Here is a 20,854-nt window from a genome sequence, read left to right as displayed (position 1 = left end):
TAGCATGGCGTTCAAGTCCCTCCACAATCTCGTCCCTGTGCGAGCTTCCAGGCTTTTCTCGTGCTATTTCCACACTCAGCCCAGGTGACAGTCTAAGGTTTGTAAACCTAAGTGCCTTCAGAGTCTAGGCACCTAGCAAACAAAAAATGGATGGGTCTAAGCACAGGGAGTGCTGGCCACTGCGTTTTTAAAGTGAAACCACCATGCTGGCCAACGCTTCTGGAGACTTCTCTGGTCTAAGGGCTTGCGGATGGCCAGCCCCGACAGTCACACTGAACTCCTCCCTCTGACACATGCTGCTGCACATTTCCTGCCCCCACCCCCGGTCACACTGTGTCCTCTGCCTAGAGTCCCTAAGTCCCTCCCTCCCTAAATTTACTGAAACTGGGGGATGGCTCAAAAGATATCTTCCACGGTGCCTTCCCACACACCCTAGCATAAGGAACACGCCCCCTCCTTTAAATTATGACAAGCACATAGTGTACCTAGTGTGCATTTTAATGCCTAGTTCATTGTTTTTTCACATCCTTTCTATTCTAAAAGCCGCTAACACTTCAAGGCACTAGTTGCTATGTACCAAGCACTTTATGTACGTCAATACACTAGATCACCATACACTTTCCAAAGGATGAAACCACATCCTTAGAGATGTAAGGTAACCTGCCCAAAGTCACACAGCTGGTAAAGGGCAGACTCTGGGTTAAAACCTAGGTCACTAGCTTCACAGCCTTTGCCCTCACCTCTGATGTGTGCTGGGACCGGCAAGCACCTGGGTACATTCTCAATCACCTTTACAGGTCTGCCAGCTCTATAAAGGGCAGTGACCAGGACTTAATTCTACTCCAGGGCATGTAGAGGACACCTTATCTATGCAAATACCCATTAGATAAACAATATCCCACTTCCTATGGACCATAAATAATATCCCACTTCCTATGGACCATTTTCCCCTAGATTAAGCCTCAGAATGAGCAAAAGTAGGCAAGCATGAAGAATACATATGTAGTATATATGTAGTATCCTTAGGTGAGTCTTACCATCACCCATATGTAATGTAACACTGCCAGCTCCTCCAAAGCCTTGTGTGTCCCTTCCTGATCATAGCCCCATATCTACAAGCGGTAATCATTCTACTGATTCTTAAGGTATTCACTTCCTTGTATCTTTTTTTCTTAAAAGAAATTTTATTGCCTATTTATTTCTAAACATAAGTTTTGCTTGATTTTATTTTTTGGTTTTGTCTACCTTCTGCTAAATGAACTTGTGATTTCATTCACCCATGATATTGAGTCTAATTGTGACTTCTATTTTTATTGCCTTACAGTATCCCATTGGTGAGTCTCACAATTTACCCACTTTATGAATGATGGGCATTTGGGTCATTTCTGGTTTTTTACTATTATGAGCAATGCCACAAAGAACATTCTGTTACACATCTGGTACACATGTGCACACATTATGGAATATATCCAGGAGTGGAAATGCTAGGTCACAATGAGAATTTCCAGCGTCATCAGACAATGCCCAAATGTTTTCAAAACGGTTGCAACCATTTCCATTCTCTGAGAGCAGTGCAAGAGATTTCCCTAGTAATGTCTTCTTGTACTTTATCTCACCTTTCCTGATTACTAATGGGGTTCTGCACTTTTTCATCTGTTTACTGACCACTGGCTTATTATGTGAAGAGCCTGTTTAAGGCTCTTGCCATTTTTCTTCTGTGTTGTGTTATTAATTTGTGGTTTTGTGTCAGTTATATGTATGTTGCAAATATCTCCTACCACTCTGGCGTATCCTTGCATTCTCTTTACATGATTTCCTATGATACATCTTCAGTTCTCTTCTCTAGACAGTACTCCCAAATTTGGGTCTCTCGCCCAGGCTTCTCTGCTGAGAACCTCTGTCCAGTTGCTTATCAGTTATCTCCACTTGGATGTCTAGACGTCTTGACTAAACTTCTGACCTTCATACTCCCAGTCTGCTCCACACTTGCTGTCTTTTCCATCTTACATAATTCTTCTAGTCACTGAAGCCAAAGCTGCTGTCTTCCTTGACACTGTCTTGCTCACACCCACTTCAAGGCATTAGTAAGTTCTTGTTCTCTGGCTGCACTTGAAAAGAGTTTCCAGGGACTGACATGGAAGTCTCCTTCAATAACCACGATTCACCTTTGCAACTAGAAATGAAACCTCTACTCTAAGTCAAACCCAGCTTCATCTAATTACTTTTACTTGCTTTGTCCCTTTATTGTTAATTTCTCACTACCTGCGTTTTCTCACATTTTGTCAGGAAGTCAGCACAAGAAGCTTCTAAACCCTTACTCCTGCCCTTACATTTTTGGGAGTCCGCGCTGGTATGTCAAATCTCACCACAATGTCAGCGCACGTGCACACACTTTGAAAGGAATTCAGTTATTTCTGAAGACTAAAGGAGGGCATCAGTGTTCTGTACTTTCTCATCATAATACACATTATGTAGGACTGAGAGACATTTGGCGTGCTACTAACATGAAAATTCTGGTTTATAGTTTGGCTTCTGGTGGTTGCAGTATTTAAAATGCATTAAAAACATCCCGGGAGCTCTTGGCAGATGTACCATGAATGTAATGTGTAAACCCCCTGCTCCATGAACAGAAACAAGGAACAAAACAAAGCTAAGAGTCAGATAATTTGGAACAAAAAACATTTAAAAATGAACCAAAAACACACAAAAAAACCTCCCAACTCTGCCCCAACTAAGCTATTAGGTAATAGCAAATTTTTTTTTGACCAAATCTGATAGCACCGAAAAACTAAAAGCCAAGATAGCCACTGGTCTAGCCACCCTAATGAAGAACATATTTCAAGGTCCCCTCCCCTGCCATTGGGAGAACCAAGTTTTCATCTGAAGAGATGCAGTGGCATCTTAGCCTAGGTGCCCATGAAATTAACACTTACATACATATATGTCTCCCGGATGTGATTTTACTGCCTGCACAGACAAAAATCACTTCACTGCCATCTTAATAACCTGGGTAACTTAGGAGGGGAAAAAGGCAGCCTCAGATTCTGGTGAATATGCTTGAGAAGAATGGTACTGGGAGTCCATGCTCACTTCTTATACCTGCAGACACATGCCTGCTACCCAGAGGCACAGCGTTTCTGGGGTTAGGGAAGCATTCATTCCAGAAGACCGAATCCATTTAGTCGGTATTGGAAGGAGAAACTACTCCAGAATTTGAAGGGGGGGGGGGGAAGCAAATGAATAGGCAGATTTGGAGACTTGTTAAAATTCTTCCTCCCAGGTTTTATTCCTGTGCTAACAGAGATTAAAGAATAATACACACTGCATGATATCGTTTTGAACTGCTTAGCTATGAATCGTTGGTAGAGGCAGCTTCAGCAGTGGTTTCTGCCCACAGCTTCTTTCCTTCCCTCTGTATATCATCTTTCTATAGATGCTAGGAAACTTCAACCACTTAAATCCCAGGAGGTATTCTAACCTCAGGCACCAAGCTAATAATAATAAACGTAAGCCATGCCACTGAACAAGAGACTCAGAAAACTTTTTTTCTTAAGCACTTTCAATCAATAATAATGTGTACCCCCCCAAAAGACAGGAGTATCATAATTTCTATTACGGCTATAGAGGCATTATTTTCTGATACCAGATGCAATTTCAAACTTGAATCAAAATTACAATGCTACCAACCCATTTATTATTGTATGATCTGAAATTTGAAAGTTGGGCTGATTGAAAAGCATCAGAGATATAAGTAATCCTCAGTACTCTTCTTACCTCAATCTTGTTCCAGGGTTTTAAAAAAAAGAAAACCATATTCATTAACTTTGGGCAGTGCTACGGTCGAGAAGAATGTAGGCAGCAACTGAGCAGGGTCCCCAAAGGGCAGGAAGTGAACTTGATGTATGAGGCTTACATAAAAGCAAGTGAGAAAATCCACAACTGCTCAAATCACACAGCATCTCTTATAAATTTTAATTACAAATTATGATTAAACTACAACGTCTCTTCAAGGCATTCCAGGGCAGAATTTAGTTCTGATGGAGGCTTGTGCTGAATTTACCAAAAGTACAAGAAAGTTCTTTATAGGACAATTTCTCACTAATCAGGTAATCAATCCCAGTCTGAGCTCAGAAGGATACAACAGATTTTTTAGAGAAGAGTTTCTCCAAAATGAAGATATAATTTTGTGTCTATCTATTGGACACATACAAAAGCAAGGGAGAAGAGCTGCATGTTCTCTTGTGTGTGTGTATATTTCAGTGAGCGTTAACATATTTGGAGGGGATTAAGCTATCTCCCAAACTTGATCTTCTAAAAGGGCAAAGAGATTTCCTCTCATCTGCACTTGAAGAGACTGGATTCAGTTTTTAAAGGTGTTAGATACCAGCTCAGTCAGCAAATGGGAAGGAAGGTATCTGCTCCATAGCAATAATCTCATTTTGTTCTCAGGCCCAAAGAATTCCTTTGAAATGCACATAAAAGCAATGCTCGATCCCTATGAGAGATAACAGCCAAAGCATCATGACAAAACCGAAACGGTTCTATAAACAGCCTCTCAGTGGCCTTTGGGTGAAAAATGCTGAACACTTTCATGGTGAACAGATCAATTCTCATTTTCAGTGACACCTGCAGCACGGTTTCTCTTAGCAGATTTTTCATAACAAAGTCCCATCCAGAAGCAAACATCCTAGAGAGCCATATTAATTACACAGTTGAAAAAGGCTATTGGCACCAATTACTCTAAAAACCTTTCAGATGGAGATCAGTTCTTCCACACTGGGTGGCAGAAAATGCAAGCCTTCCACACAGGACTGGTGGAAAGCTGAAAATACATACTGAGGAGACTGGGTCATGGATAACATAGCCAGCAGTCTTTCTTCCCTGCAGCTATCTGAGATCTCTCCAACTGGCCAATAGAAGAGGGCTTCCTGGGAATTTACCACAAAATGGCATGTAGTGATACCCAATGTCTAACTGAGAGATCACCTACTGTGCCACAGAATAGACACAGGCCCAGAACTTGCCAGACACCTCAACCCCAACTCCCTACCAGCCATCTCCTTTCAAAAGTCTCAGAACCAGAAATGGGAAATAACGAATTATTCATGGGTACAAAGTTTGTCTAGAAAAGTCCTGGGGACAGATAGTGTGATAGCTGCAGAACAATGTGAATGTATTTAATGCTCCTCCATCCTACATTCAAGAGTGGCTGAAGAAGCAAATTTTGTTATGTGTATTTTACAACATATGTACTTCCTAAGAACCAACCTAGGATTCACAAGGGATTATCTCAGAGACATGGTGACCATTCATTTGTCCAAATACTGCAAGTTAGATCACTAACAAGCTACAGGCTCACCTAGAGTTCCCTAAGCAATAGAATCACATCTTCATACTATTCTCTATGTTAAGACTCGGTCACATGAAGACTAGTGCTGTACATTATATATTATATATTACTTCCGGCAAAAAGAATCAATTGTGTTGTTCAATTTATGTTATTAGTCTCTTTAGAAAGATTCAATGCCCCTCAAAAAAATGTATTTTTAATATACGAAAGATCTTTCCTCTTAAGTAAAACTTTTTGTAGATATATGAATTATAAAAAAAAAGAAATCACTATATTTCTCAAGGTTACAGCTTTATTTACAGGATGCTCAGAGCTGAAATTTTAAGTTCAAACTTTCTTATGCCAAGTGTATTACTATAAATAACTCCCCTTTCTGTGGCACGTGGCTCTTATGTTTTCACTCTTATTTAGTATCTTATTTTAAATGTCCTTGGAAAGCAGGTGGGTCGCGATAAGTGAATGAGTGGCTGATTATAAACTATACACTATAGAAGCACTCACAGTGAAGATGAGTCTTCATAGAGAAAAGGAGCATGATCTGGCTACGTTTTGATGGCTTTATAATGTACTCTGGTCAAAGACTCCAAGTACTAAAACCCCTGCAAGTTGAAAACAAGGAATGCTTTTTACAGTGTTAAAAATTAGGACACCTGATTACATACCAAACTCAGAACAAATTGTAACTGCATCCTTTTAGCTTTAGAAGCACCATGGAGAATAGGTCATCTAAGTCTGCCAAGGTTCGAGACATAAACAAAGACCAAACTAACCTTCCCCCTCACTTTTTCTCAAAATCAGAACACACATGGATAAACAAAATGTGTCCGTGAGAAACTCTGCCATGAATCTCTGCTAGACATGAACACCCGGGAACCTCTGTTCTTCACATTCCGACAGCTGTCATATAAATCAAGTATTTTGCAAGACTGTAATGGCATCTTTCTTCAGTAATCAGGGAGAAAAATGATAAAACCAAGATTGAGTAAAAGTTGCCTGGACCACTGTACAGTTTTAACACTGAAGATTCCATACCAAAGCTTTGGGTCTTCTCTTACAGGATCATCTATGTTGGATGGTAAGAAAAGAATTTAGGAAGCTTTTTTTAAAAAGCTTCGAATGTCCTTTTATTATCACCTCACTGAAATATGTATGTCAACCAAATTAATGAACGAAACTTGTTAGTGATGCCAGTGAGTAGAAAAATACAAGGGCGTGTTCCTGCCTTTCACAGCCTTCTGTCAAAATGACCATAATGGTCCTCCTGGGGTAATTTTACCTCTGCTCACTCTTTTGGATACGCCGTGTTAAACAATAAAAACTCAGTATCCTACTAATTCTTAAGTTCATACTAAGGAACCCACAAAATGTTTGCCCTAAAGAAATTTTACTTTTGTACTTTACTAGTAAGCTTTGATGGGGGAGGGAGGGGCAGAAAAACGGAGGGGAGAGAGCCTTTGAACTAAAAAAAAAAAAAAGAAACATTTCTGTACATTTTGTGTAGTGTCTTTTATATACTATTAGTGATTAATGTTAAATTTTAATTTGTTTTAATATTTAAAATATTTACTTAAGTTTTAATATTTGTTTAGTAACATATTACTCACCCATTTTAACACAAGTGACTGTGTTTAATTTTAACCACGAATTATAAATTACCTTTGATTTTTTCCCCTCCAAATGGACATCTTACTTTATAGCCTCATCTTTTAGTACATTTCTGACTGCCAAAAATGTTTATGCATTCATTACAGATTCAACATGAAAGGAGGAAGAAATCTCACATTTGGTATTAATCCTTGTGTTTCCAAAATACTGCACACAGCATTTACTCCCATGCTGAGGCCGCAGGCTCCTCAGCAGTTTCTTGAAATGCTGCTATTTTATGTCTTACCTCCCCTGAGCCGATGAACTACGGGGCCACAATCTTCAGTATGACACTGCTGCCATCTTTACCAGGTATTTTTAATCTCCAAAGGCTGCTAGTTTACAACCTCATCAGCAAATGTTCTGAGCAAACAGCTCTATCAAAGCCATTTTCCCCTAGAGAGGAAAACAAGCAGGGAAGAGGAAAGGGGAGCACAGATAATTTACCTGCATCAATTTTCTGGAGAGCTCATTAGTGAGGAACTCTTCTTCCTTCTCGTAATTTACAGCAAGGGTTTCCTTCTCCTTCTGCAAAGCCTGAATTTTCTTGAATAACGTGTTACTGATGAATTCTTCTTCCTGCTCAGCCCTGGCTTGCTGTTAAAAAAAAAAAAAATTAAGTCAACAAAAAAAAACTCCAAAAAACATACACATGTTAAGGAAACAGGAAATTTACGAATTGAAATACAGTTCTTATTTCCAGAGAGAACACCCATTTTAATTAGAGCACTGTTTTTAACTGTGAACCTACACACCCCAGGAAGCCCAAAACAGAGGAACTCAGCAGCAATCCTACTATTATCCCAAAGGGCCTCCATCTACTATGTATGGTCCCTCTTCTTACAGTGATATTTCAAAGAAATTAACAAAGATTGTTTTGCAGTTTTTAGAAACAATCTCAAATCAATGGCCAGAATACACAAAGCGCCTTCTCGTACGGCAGATAAGTCCAATTCTGGGGTACGTGCATCAATTCATAACTATTTGCAAGTCACTACATCTCAAAAGTTTATACAGCAGGTCCTCACATAATGTTTTGGTCAAGACTGTTTCATCATAATGTTGATGAGATTGTAGGAACTTAACTTCTGTTTATATGAAATAACCTGTTTGACAGCAGTTCCAAGAACCTACCCACAATGTTTAGTGAGGACTTACTGTAATTACAATATCTAGGCAACATTTTTTTTTCTTTTAAACTGAAGCAGAGAATTTCAGCTCACTTTAAAAAGTAAAATTATGTCACCTCTCTAGGATGTTACTGAAAGGGTTTGGGCATGTCATTTAAAAAGCACTACCGATACACATGGAATCATTTACATGTTCACCGAGCGGTTACTGTAAGGCAAGAAACCAAATGGCTGAAAAGTAGTTATTGCAAAGCAGTAGGAATCCGGGGGGGAAGGGTAAAGGTGGACAAAAAGTGTTTCATTTTTTGCTTTATTTATTTCCCCCCTGGGAATTTTTTTGAGGCGAGGACAAGGAAGGTCGGGTATTACTGAAATTTAAAAACAGACTAAAAGGGGGTCAGGTATAATTCAATGGAGCTGAAAATATTCTTCTGTAGATTCCCCAGCCCCCCATCTATGTTTAAACAGAATAAACAGAAAAACCAACCATCCTTGAAGGAAATTAATGTTTTTCAGAAAGAAAGGGCTTGTTTCAGATGGACTCAAATGTATTCAAAGCACTTTTTAAACTGCAGCATTTCAATGCATTAATTCCCACTAATGCATTCTTGTTTCATCTGCCAAGTCAAGAGAGGGAAAGCTACATCAATTCCAAGCCGGGCCTAGCACCTGCCACTTATAATAGGACACGAAAGAGCACCTGCATTAAGCAACTACCACCTTTTATTGTAAAAGGTCCAACCGCCACTCCCAGCTCTGGTGGTTTAGATTTCTGTGCATATTCACTAGCTCCCCCAACACCCACGCCTTAACAGGCATGGTTTCTGGGAGTCCATCCTTCCTGTTCTCCATCACAGTGGCCCAGACGAAGCACGCCAGTCCCTGGAACTGCCTGCCAAGCAATTCTACAAAAGAGAGCCAGCCACATGCAGTAGTTAGACTGAAAAACACAGCTACATAAAAAGTGGAAACTTTGGGAGAAGCTCCAGCACTCTGTTCCTTTAAGAATCCATTTGGGATAGGCCAGGAGAGTTGAGCAATTAGGAACACATCACAGCTAATAAATTTTTACTTCCAGCCAAGAGCATCCACGGAGCAGTCCCCTAGGGTCCCCTGTGGTCCCCTTATACACTTCATATTTCGTCAGTGCTTCTCAATGTCTATTCTTTCCACTATGGTCAAGGAAAATTGCTGAGGATTGGCACTTCCTCTCCCCCTCTAAATTAATCCCCAGTCATCTTCAAACTCACATACTTTAAGATCTCACAGGAGCACAATGGGCAGAAATCCAAAGGATTTATTCAAAGCATATTTGACACATATATCCAAGCCCACAATCTGTTCAAGGTACCTGTTTTTCTGGCTTTGACTGGCAGTCCTATATGATTTAGATTCTGATTATTCTAAAGTTACAGAACAAAAAGGTAGAGAGGAACTTTAATGGTTTTGTTGGCGATTCTGCCCTTAGAATTCAAAAGGGTGTTTGCCTAAATTAATTTCATTATCGAGTCACACTCAACTTCTTGCAAGCTACCACCAGACATTTAATATTTTAGGAAAATTAAATCACAAGCAGTAAGAGAACCAGACTCGCAGGCTCCGCTGGCCACCTTCCCTTTGCACTGGGGCCTAGAAGTGAGAAGTTGGAAGTAAGAGACTAGCCCCTAAGACTGTTCATGTAGCTCCCACCTACTTCCCATTTCATCTAACCAAGTTACAGGGACCACAGATTTCAGTGAAATAGAAAATAGAACTTACGATTGCATACTTGCTATCAGTGGTGGCCGGGGGGGGGGGGGGGGTAGGGGAACAACGGGGAAGGACTGCTAATAATACAAAGTTTCTTCTTAGGATGACGAAAGTTTCTGGAATTAGTGCTGAGTTTATACAACCTTGTGAACATACTAAGAACCCCTGAATTATACACTTTAAAAGGGTGCATTTTATGATATATGAATTATATCTCAATTAAGAAAACAACTCTGATAATGAACAGGGTGAGTATTTCACAGAACACCTGGTTTCCTTTGCAATTCCAAACAAAAGACCTAAAATGGAGTCCCTTGTGATAAACCCCACCAAGATTTAAGTACTAACCCAACTGCCCTTCCAGCCTCTCCCAGGAATGGAATTTTAAAACAATCAATCTGGACGTTCCTAGCCTGGGCTAGTGAGGTAATCTGTAATCTGCCTGATAAAACCCGCAGGCTTCAGGAAGATGACTTTGCCTGAAATAATCCACTTTTAACTTCCTTGACCCACCCTCGCTCTGCCTACAAAACCTTCTGTTTCGTGCAACTCCTCCGAGCACCGTTCTCTTTACTGGATGGGTGCCGCCCAATTCACGGCTCGTTCAATAATTCAATTAACCAATTAGATATTTAAGGTGACTTGAACTTTTGTTCTTTAACACCAGGGACGGTGGCAAAATTTTTAAAAGATGGGGCAGAGAGATGAAGAGGGCTAGATCTGCTCTGAAAGTACCTTTAGAGTAAGGGGCATGTCACCAGTCTTCAGAGACGGAGGCCTTGGCAAACAAAATATTCGCCACTTTCAAATAGGCACTTATTTCTAGACAAAGCTCACTAATAAAAAAAAGTCATTCTCAGGACCCATGACTAACAGGAGGAAGCTAGTTAAACCAATCTAACTAAGAAGGGGGTTAACAGAGCCTAGCAGATTTTATTCAAGGCCTCCTTCAGCTAAGTGTTTGCTGCTACTTAGTTCTCACTGGGGGCTGTTATCCTGCCTCCCACAGCATCTAAACACCCAGAGAAAAACCGCCCATGGGGAGGGCAGGATTCCAGGTCCCCAAAACATAAAGCCCTAGTTCACCCCTTTTCCAATTGGTCACAGGTCATTTTAGGAATTAACAGCATAAATGATGACAAAAGACAAGATGCTGGATCTAATTATAGCCTCAGAGGAAACTGTTTTTAAAAGAACAGATAAGGTATACTGACAACCAGGAGTAAAAGTTAATTAGCAGAGTATGAGCCAAGCACCATAGAAATGCAGTAAGTATCCACTTTGATCTTGATCTTAGTCCTGACTTTTTCTTCCCCTAACTCCAAAAGAGGTCTTTTTATTTAAGCCATAAAATAAATTGCCTTTCCAATTTACAACCCCCCCCCCCCAAGCCAAGAACCCCAGGCACTATTTGCAACAGGTGCCCCTAACTGGCTATACCGTATGAAATCACCCATTTTGTCAGTGTATTTTCCTTTTAATCTGAAATGCTTAAAAATCTCAGCATGCCAAACACATCCAAATTCAAAGATAAAATTGTATTTCAAAAACTAAATAAAATTCTATTTCAAGGTTTACCTGTAACTCCATTAAACTCTCAAAAGAAAATATAAACCAAAACATTAGAAAATTTAGTGTTTTGCATGTCTGTAGATTGAAGATGGGAAAACTCTGGGGGAAATTTAAAAAAACTCTGATTATACGCTCATGTTCAATATGGTTCTAGTAGCTATGTTCAGAAATAGAGTGAATTTGATATAGTATCATTCACTTATTAGTGTCTGCTATTTTGCCCCTCACTGAGCAGTCGTAGCTCAATGTCTGCTGACGCAAGGGCTAGAGTATAAAACCTTTCTCCACCATTCATTCCTCATCCTACCAAAAATCCAGTGTAAAAAAAGGAGGGAGAAAGAAAAAAGAAATAGGGGAGGGGAAATAGGAGAAAGGTGCCAAGTCCACTGGAAAAAAATACAGACCAAAAGAATTATTAGAGAAAATTATTTGCTCCTGAGTCAGTACTTACTGAGGCAACCATACTCTAAACGAGCACAGTTTTCTGCAGAGAAGGAAAACACAGTTCATTCCGACCCACCACTATTATGACCAAGGCACAAATTTGATAGGAAATTCCAGTGAGATTGTTCAGTGTTTCTGTTCTTTATCAGTGGGGCTTGGAGATCATGGGTTAGTAGAGAAAGAATTCAAAAACTCTCAATAGCATTTCACTGCTGAGAAAATCCAAGTGCCAAACCCAAAATTATGTAGGATGATACAACAATCCATGATCTGTCAAGAATTGAAAAAAAGGGGAAAGCTTTTCAAAGCAAGAATTACAAACAAAATCGATTCGATAGCAGCCATAGGTAAATATCATCAAGAAAGTTCAAGTGACTACCAAGATAACACAGTTGCACTTGTTTAAAAAAAAATTCATTTTAAGTTGATTTCTAGCTTGCTTTAATACCAAAAAAAGTCCTAAAACTAAAATACCAAAAAAAAATAAAAATAAAAAAAATAAAATACCTTGAAGCTCTAATGAGTGAGAATCCAGGGAGGTTCTGTTTATTATTTAAATTATGTAAATTATTTAAATTTAGGAATATATTTAAATATAGTATTCTAATTACTTAAATTTACTATTCTGTTGACTAGTTACTTACAGTCCACATTTTCATGATTTTAACATCTCAGTGTGAAATAGCATCTAATACCAAATTAATACGAAGCAAGAACCACCCAACACAAAACCAGGCAACTGAATAAAATCCTGCTCTTTCTCCACTGTCACGTGTTAGGTGCACCACTGCACTACTGATTTTTCTGGAAGATGCTCAGAGTTCAGCAGAACTTGTACCTCTTACAGGATTAGCTAGAATATCGGTCATACCAATGGCTTTTAACACCATAAACCACTGTCACCATAAACCAGTGTCAGTATTGCAGGGATGGGTGGCACGTGATGCTTTCGTTTCTTCTAGTAGAAGTCCTAGGAAATTATTTCCATTACATGCCAGAGGATTACAATTCTCCATTTAGTCTACGAAGCACTAGGTGGTTTTGTGCTTCCTCCACATATTGCACACTATCTTATAGTAAAAGCAATTAAAAGTCAATAAGTGAATATATTGTTCACTGCATTCAGTATTGCCAGCAAATCACTAAGTACTCAGGGATCAGAGCAGAATCCTAATTAGGACTCACAACTGTGCTATTCTGCCCCAGATACTATGCCTAGGTCATTGTTACAGGACTGCTGGACAGGAGAGGAAGCAGCAGCAAAAGGTGACTTTCAGGACAAGAACTCAGAGAATCTTGATGTTAAAAACTCCCCTAACAGCTACCAAGTTTGTTTGAGCTGTAGTGCCTCTCAAACCAGCGTCAGTGAAAGACCAGTCCTCACCACCCATCTACAGTAGACCTATGCTCCTGTGCATGTGCTATTACACAAGGCTAGAACACAACTCTGAACACACACCTCACCACTTGAATTCACCACCCAAGCTACTCCACACCCAATTCAAGATGAATCCACTGGTCACTTGCTTGGACACAGAGCAATGAGAAATTGCTACCGAAGTTGCTAAATGTTTACACTGGATTATGAATTTATCTACTTGTGGGATGTGACAGGAGGAGTACCTGTTCATAGGCCACACTTTGAACAGCACTAGGTTGGGGAGGTTCATATATACCACCAGACTCTGGAGTCAGACTGCCTGGTTTACCAGGTGGCTGTGCTCAACTCCAGCTGTGTGACCCCAGAGGAGCTATGGGACCTCTCTGGGCCATTACTCTCTCCTCTTGTAAAGTGAAAATAATGGCACCTCCCTCTGGATTGGTTGGAAGATAAATTCAAATAATTCGCATGAAGAACTTATAGTACCTTGCATGAATAAGCACTCAAACAAGACAGAAAGGCTTGGAGACAGGGCATGTGTGGGGGAAAACAGGAAAGGCTTCTGGAGTCTGCCTTCATTTAACTAAAAGCAGAAGTGGACAGAATTATGGTACATCCATAGGAAAAAATATAGTGGAACCACTAAAAAGTATATGGTTTGTATGTACTGTCATGAAAAGATGTCCAGCAACAAATGGTTAAGTGAAATACCAAAGTTGGTTTGTGTGTGTGTGTATGGAGGGAGGGAGAAAAGATTCCATGTAGAGCTCCCAAACAAAAACCATACATCAAGGACACAAAACCACTACGATTAAGTTAGCAGAAACCACCTAGTATTTAGGATGCCACTCATACACTAACGACCCTACCCTCACAATCTGCAAAGGCTTCAGGTATTCTGAGTCTCATAAACCGTAAAATAATTTTATCTAAAACAGTACAAAGAAATAAAATATGATAAATGAGCAGCAAGAGACTACAACTGACCAGGCAGGTCTGAAAAAGAGAACTTCTTGAAATACATGACTAAATTCATCTTGCACTTTGAATTTCAACAGAAAATTCAACACAGCTGAATAACAAAGTAAGGACTGAATGAAAGACCTGAGAACTAATTCAAAATGTGGACAAAAAAACAAGATGAAAAATGTGAAAGATGTCAATAGACATAGGAAGGGAAAGGAAAAGATCTAACACACATTGAACTAAAGACTAAGAAGAATAAAGAGAAAACGAGGGAGGGACTATCTAAAGAGATGATAGCTGAGAATATCCAATCCTCATCTATACAAACATACACAATCTGAGAACATCCCAGAGCTAAGGAAAGACAGCAATCTATAGATACAGGAAGCTCAAAGACACGTTTTAATCAAACTGCACATTAAGACAAAATCTGAAAAACATCCTTAAAGAAAACACAGATGATCCACAAAGAAACAGACTGACAATCACTTCTCAACATCAACAGGGAAAGGAGACAGTAGAATATTCTTAAAATGCTAAAAGAAAACAATTGGCAAACTATACCAGGATATCAAAAAAAACTATTTTCCAATATAAACCAAAAATGGAGAGAGTGTATCCAACAGACCTACACTAAGAGGGCTTCTGCAGGATGGGCTTATCCCAGAAGAAATATCTACAATGCACACAAAAATAAGCAAATAAAATGAAAAAAATGTAGGAAAATCTAATAAACATAAAATCTAATAATTTGTGAGAATAGAACTGAAATACTGAACAATAGCAGCAGTCAAAAAGAATGATGAGAATTAAAATATTTTAAGATCCTTATACTTTCGTTAAAAAAATATCTAGCATATTACTTTTAAATATGCATGGTAAAATCTCAAAGATAACTAGTAAAAGGAAAGAAATGGAGACCTTCTAAACCAGTAGAAGAAAAATTTAACTTTAAAAGGTACAAAAAAAGAAAAAAAGATGGCAGAAACAAGAAATATATATTGATAATCACAATAAACACAAGTAGGCTAACCTAGCCAGATTGTGAGATTGGGGGGAGCGAGGCAAGTAACACCTAAAACATATAGACTAAGGGCTGAAAGAAAACTAAAAAAAAGATATACCACACAAGCAATAGCCTCCCCCACCCCGCCAAAAGGGGACAGTTATATCAGTATCTATTTTAAACAGTCTTTAAGACAGAACACATTTTTAGGAAGTTTTAGTCAGCATGGAAAGAAAAGCAAGAGTATGAAGACTGACAAGGAAGGAACTAACTGTCATTACTGGCAGCATTACTTCAAAACTGTAAAGTTACATTGAAAATTCAAATAATTAGGAAAACAAGACAAAGACGATGGAATTTTGTAAATACCAGCCAGAAAACTTTAAGACACCTAAGAATAAGTTAATCAAAAGATGTCAAAGATTTATACGAAGAAAACAAGTCTTGACTGAAATACAATTAAACAAAAATACTTCTGTAAAAACGCCAATTCTTTCCCCAGACAGTCCATAAACTCAATGTAGTTTAATCAAAATATCAACAGCGTCAACAAACTTAAGATGATTCTAAAATTCCCATTAAAGCACAAAGGCCACATGCTGTATGATTCCATTTATATGAAATGTCCAGCACAGGTAAATCCAAAGGGACAGAAAGTAGATCAGTGGCTGATCAGGGCTGAAGGCAGAGGGAAATGAGAACCGACCAGTAAATGGCATGGGGCTTCTTTTTGCGGTGATGAACATGTTCTGCAATTCAATAGCGATGATAGTGGCCTAACTTTACTAAAACTACTGAACTATACATTTTAAAAGACGGGGGTCTCTGGTGGAGACAGCAAAACCATCGTTCCCCAGGGCCCAGGCAGAGGCCCTGCTTCAGGAGGAGGGGTAGAAGCAAACGAGGTTTGTGTGTGGGGCAGGGGAGTAAAACTCTCCTCCCCAGGGCTCAGGGCACAGACCCAGTGCCTTCAGGGAAGGGGCAGGAAGCTCTCCTGCCCAAGACCCACAGAAGATTCGAGTCAGAGACTGGCCACAGAGGATGCTGGCAAGACCACACCTCCGAGGCCCAGGCCCGCAAACCCGCGGGGACTAGACGGGAGGAACCGAGGACCATCCTCATGGCCTATGAGGAGCCCACCAAGGGAACGGCCAACGGTGCTCTCAGGGCGAAGGGGCAGGGCGCGAAGATGCAGCCCAGCGCTCGGGAAAGCTAGGAGCCCACAGGGTGGAGCAAGGACACGCAGGCGGGGGTACCGAGGACCCACTCCAAGTATAAGACAGTAACAGCCCACCACTGGAGGAATTTAAAGCTTACAGTAGGCCCAGCCAGGAGTGGCTCAGCGGTTGAGCATTGACCTAGGATCCAGTTCGATTCCCGGCCAGGGCACATGCCCGGGTTGCGGGCTCCATCCCCAGCAGGGGGCGTGCAGGAGGCAGCCGGTCAGTGACTTTCTCTCACCATTGATGTTTCTATCTCTCTCCCTTCCTTTCTCTGAAATCAATAGATATATTTTTAAAAAATAAATAAAAATAAGTAAATAAATAAAGCTTACAATACAATGGCATAAATAATACCAACAACAAAACTCAAACCCAGCTCAATTACTTGATTAGACTGACTCGATCCCACACTAATGGCCAATAGAAAAAGAAACATACTCATTTCTGGGCATAAATACTATTTATCTCAGTCTTCTATGTACAATGTCTGGAGTCAATAAAAAAATTACAAAATCACAAAAATGCATGAACAGAAAAACCTATTATCCAAGAGACAGCAATCAACAAATGAGACTCAGAGATGATATAAATGTAAGGATGATTATACCATTATTTTAAAATAACTCTGAACAAAATGTTTAAAGGATTTCATGGAAAAGATAAACAACATGTATGAATATATGGGGAATTTCAGTGACGATGGAAACTATATGAGTAAATGGGAACAAAAAAGCCATATTAGCCCGGCCGGCATGGCTCAGCTATTGAGCATCGCCTATGATCCAGGAGATCACAGTTTGATTACCAGTCAGGGCACATTCCTAGGTTGCACACTCGATCCCCAGAAGGGCGTGTGCAGGAGGCAGCCGATCAATGACTATCTCATCACTGATGTTTGTCTCTCTTTTTCTCCCTTCTCTCTGAAATCAATAAATATTAAAAAAACACCCGTGATATTAGATATAAAAAATCCCTCCAATGGGATAATCAGTAGACTTGGTGTAGCTTAGGAAAGATTCATTAAATGGGAAGATGTCAATAAAAATTATCCAAACTGAAATAAAAATTGGGGGGGAAGTGAGAGGAAGCAACAGACAGATCATTAATGGAATAATCTCAAATGACCTAACAATGTAACTGGAATCCTAGAAGAGAAAGAGAGCAAGACAGAATTATTTGAAAAGGGAAAAGAATTTTCCCCAATTAACAAAAGACAACAAACTATAAATCCAAGAAGCTCGGCAAACCCCAATCAAAACAACAGAGAACAGATACATGCCCCTAACAATCACAAACTGCAGAAAAATCAAGGAGACACAGAAAATCTCTAAGGCAGCTAGAGAAAAAAAACACAAAAAGAGTGAAAAGGCAGCCCTGAAACTGCAGGAAACTTACAATACATGTAACAAAACAATGAATAGTATCTGAATAGATAAACAACTACTATAAAAAAATATAACCTCCAATAGAAAAATGACATAAGTAGGAATTTTAGAAAAACAAAGATTTTAAAATGTTCATAACAATCTCATAAGTAGTCAAAAAGGTGGAAATTAAGATGTCCATTTTCTCCACCTGAGATTGGGAAAAATTAAGAAGTCTGATAATACCAAATGTTGATGTGGATCAGTGAGAATTCTCATAATTCAGACACAAGTATGAATTGGTACAGTATTCTGAAAAATTAAATATTATTATACTCTACTATGTACCAATTCTACTACCAGGTATATGCCCTGGAGAAACCTTTCAACATGTACAAGGAGGCAGTTCACTGCATTCTTGTTCTTAATAAGTAAAATACGAGAAATGCCCCAAATATTTATTCAGAAGAGAAACAATACAATCACACAAAAAATTTAAAAGCAGTGAAATCAAAAGACGTACAGCTAAACAACATGAAGGAATCTAAAAAACATAGCACTGAGTGGGGGGAAAATGAAGCTGTACACATATTTTTATAAACTACAGAACAAGGGGTTACATTTGTAATATAAGAGATGAGGGGACAGGACAGAAATGAAATTCCTGGGTAGATGCGATGATACCAGTAGCATTCTTGTTCTGAAGTTGAGTGGTGGGAAGCCAGGAGTTCATTTTGTCATGTTTCATAACTTACATGTATTATATGGTCTGTTTATTATTTTTCTTTAATTATACAATAAAAATGTTAAACAATGGTTATATATCCATGGTGGCTAATCATTTTCCCTCTCAAGTTTGAGACATGCTACAACACGGATAAAACTTCAAAAACATTATGCTAAGTGAAAAAAACCTGGTGCAAAAGATCACATATTATATGGTCCTATTTATATGAAACGTCCCAAACAGATAAATTTAGAGACAGAAAGATTTGTGGTTGCAAAAGTCTTGGGGGAAGGGGTCTGGTGTAGCAGCAGGTAAGCGGGTAGGGGAATGAGGAGTGACTGACAATGAGCACAAAGTTTCTTTCTGGGGTGGTGAAAACGTTATACGGCTGTGAAAATGTACTGAAAACCACTGAATTGTACACGTAGACAGGTGAACTTTATGGTATACAAATTATACACCCATAAAGCTATTTAATAAAACATTCTCTCTCTAACAAGCATGTTTTTCATTTATATCAGAAATACCAATGAAATATAAAAATGTTAAATGGCCTTAGAAAGACAGAAACAAAAGACAGAAACAAATCTATAACAAAATTAAACATGAAAAAGCCCTAATTGTTAGCACTCTAACAATGAACTTGAAAAATAATTATTAGGCATGTCTAATATTTATCATTTAGATAAATTTAGAAAAATCACCCATTTTTCAAATACCTAGGTTTACTATGGTAATAGGCAGGCCCCAACTTATCAATGGTCTAAAGTTACAAATGCTGTAATTCACAAGTTGGTTGTTAGGATAACATTTTCTATTGCAACAACATAAATTGTGCTTCAACTCCCAAAGCCAGCTTTCAAAAACTCATTCATGTCATGATTTAACTTAAAAGAAGTACCCTGAATCTGACTTCGAAGAGCACAGAGATCCTATACAAGTAGGATGAGGGAAAACATTTCCCCCCACTTTAAGTATGGTGCCAATTCAAGGCACAGTTTTCAAAAGTTTCTTTGGTATTTTCTCATTTTTCCTCTCAGAATTACTTTTCTCCTATTGCTACACTTAGCACATCAGTAGTATACTCAAACTGCTCTAAGTCCCTACCCCCATATAGCATTAACTCCCAAACAACTCTTTCCCCAAAATGAATCATGCTAACTTCCTTCCCTGTGGGCTCTAAGTACCTGGCAGCCTTTCAGCTGGCATCTGAGAAGAAAGGAATCAGACTGATCTAAATTATACTAAAATGTGAAAGACTTTTTTCCTAATCCTGACTCTTTTTTGAGAGCATAGGCAGGCATAATAGGATCCCTGCCTGAGTGCTTTCATTCAGAGGCAGTTCATTCTATCAGTTATCTATTGCTACATAACAAACCATCCCAATACATAAGGCTTCAAACAACAATATATTAGTTGTCATCATTCTATATGGATTAATGGGTAGTTCCTTGCCCATTTCACTGAGCTCACTCCTGAGGCTGCATCAGCTGGAGGTTCAGCTGAGCTAGACCATCCAAGATAAAGAGAGTAGGAAACAGACTCAAACAGCCTCCCTCTCTGAATGGGAGGAGTAGTAAAATACTGTGCCTGTAATTCTCAATCAACCACACTCAACCAGGATACTTCCCTTTTTCAAGGCTTCTTCCCTTTTTCTGAAGGCACAGATTTCCTACAATTTCTCAAAGTTTTCCAGTAACTGATCAGCATGGGAGAGGAGCAACACTGAAGTATCATTCACACTTCAGGTCAAGTGTAAGTAGGAGGATTGCCTGAGTTGCTAATGACCAAATGAAATAGTCAGAAGCTTTTTTCTTTTTAAACTTACACGATATGTTGTAGTTTAGCAGTATATTCATACCGCTAAAACATTCATTCCTCTCTTGTTGACAGCACTGGAGAATGTAGAGTCTCAGAGTGGAGTCACAACCCATTTTCCCAATTATAAACACAGGAACTGCTCCTGCAGGGTCATGATGAGTAATCTCAGATTTATAAGCAATATATAAAAAAATAGATTGGCCAAAAACACATCTGTGTCTAACAGTCCCAAGCCACACATGTTTGTAAGAACAAGTGTCACACACTAGACAGAGATCTATGGATAGAAACACAAAGAGAAATGACCACATCAATGTTCTGTGGTGGAGAGTCACATCACTGATTGATGTAAATCACTGATTGATGTAAATCCCTGATCTTCACGTTGTGAAATTACTACCTCCTGGGTAATCTTGGTTCAGAAGCTATGGGGGAAGTTGCCCACTGCTCTTGGAAGATGTGTTCTTAAAACTGAGG

The 20,854-nt window shown here is 39.2% G+C and overlaps 1 protein-coding gene across 1 annotated transcript in view; it reads right to left on the bottom strand.

Annotated features, from left to right (window-relative positions):
• Positions 1-20,854, bottom strand: part of CCDC6 (coiled-coil domain containing 6) — a 98,427-nt gene that overhangs the window by 42,189 nt on the left and 35,384 nt on the right. The window contains exon 2 of the mRNA XM_087824410.1: positions 7,442-7,591. Coding sequence (XP_087680536.1) covers positions 7,442-7,591 — 150 coding nt within the window. The remainder of the gene's footprint in view (positions 1-7,441; positions 7,592-20,854) is intronic.

This window comes from Miniopterus natalensis, chromosome 14, assembly GCF_054644295.1.
Source record: "Miniopterus natalensis isolate mMinNat1 chromosome 14, mMinNat1.hap1, whole genome shotgun sequence".
Lineage (NCBI taxonomy): Eukaryota > Metazoa > Chordata > Mammalia > Chiroptera > Miniopteridae > Miniopterus > Miniopterus natalensis.
Note: the sequence above shows the minus strand (reverse complement) of the source record. Positions and strands in the feature narration are given on the sequence as shown.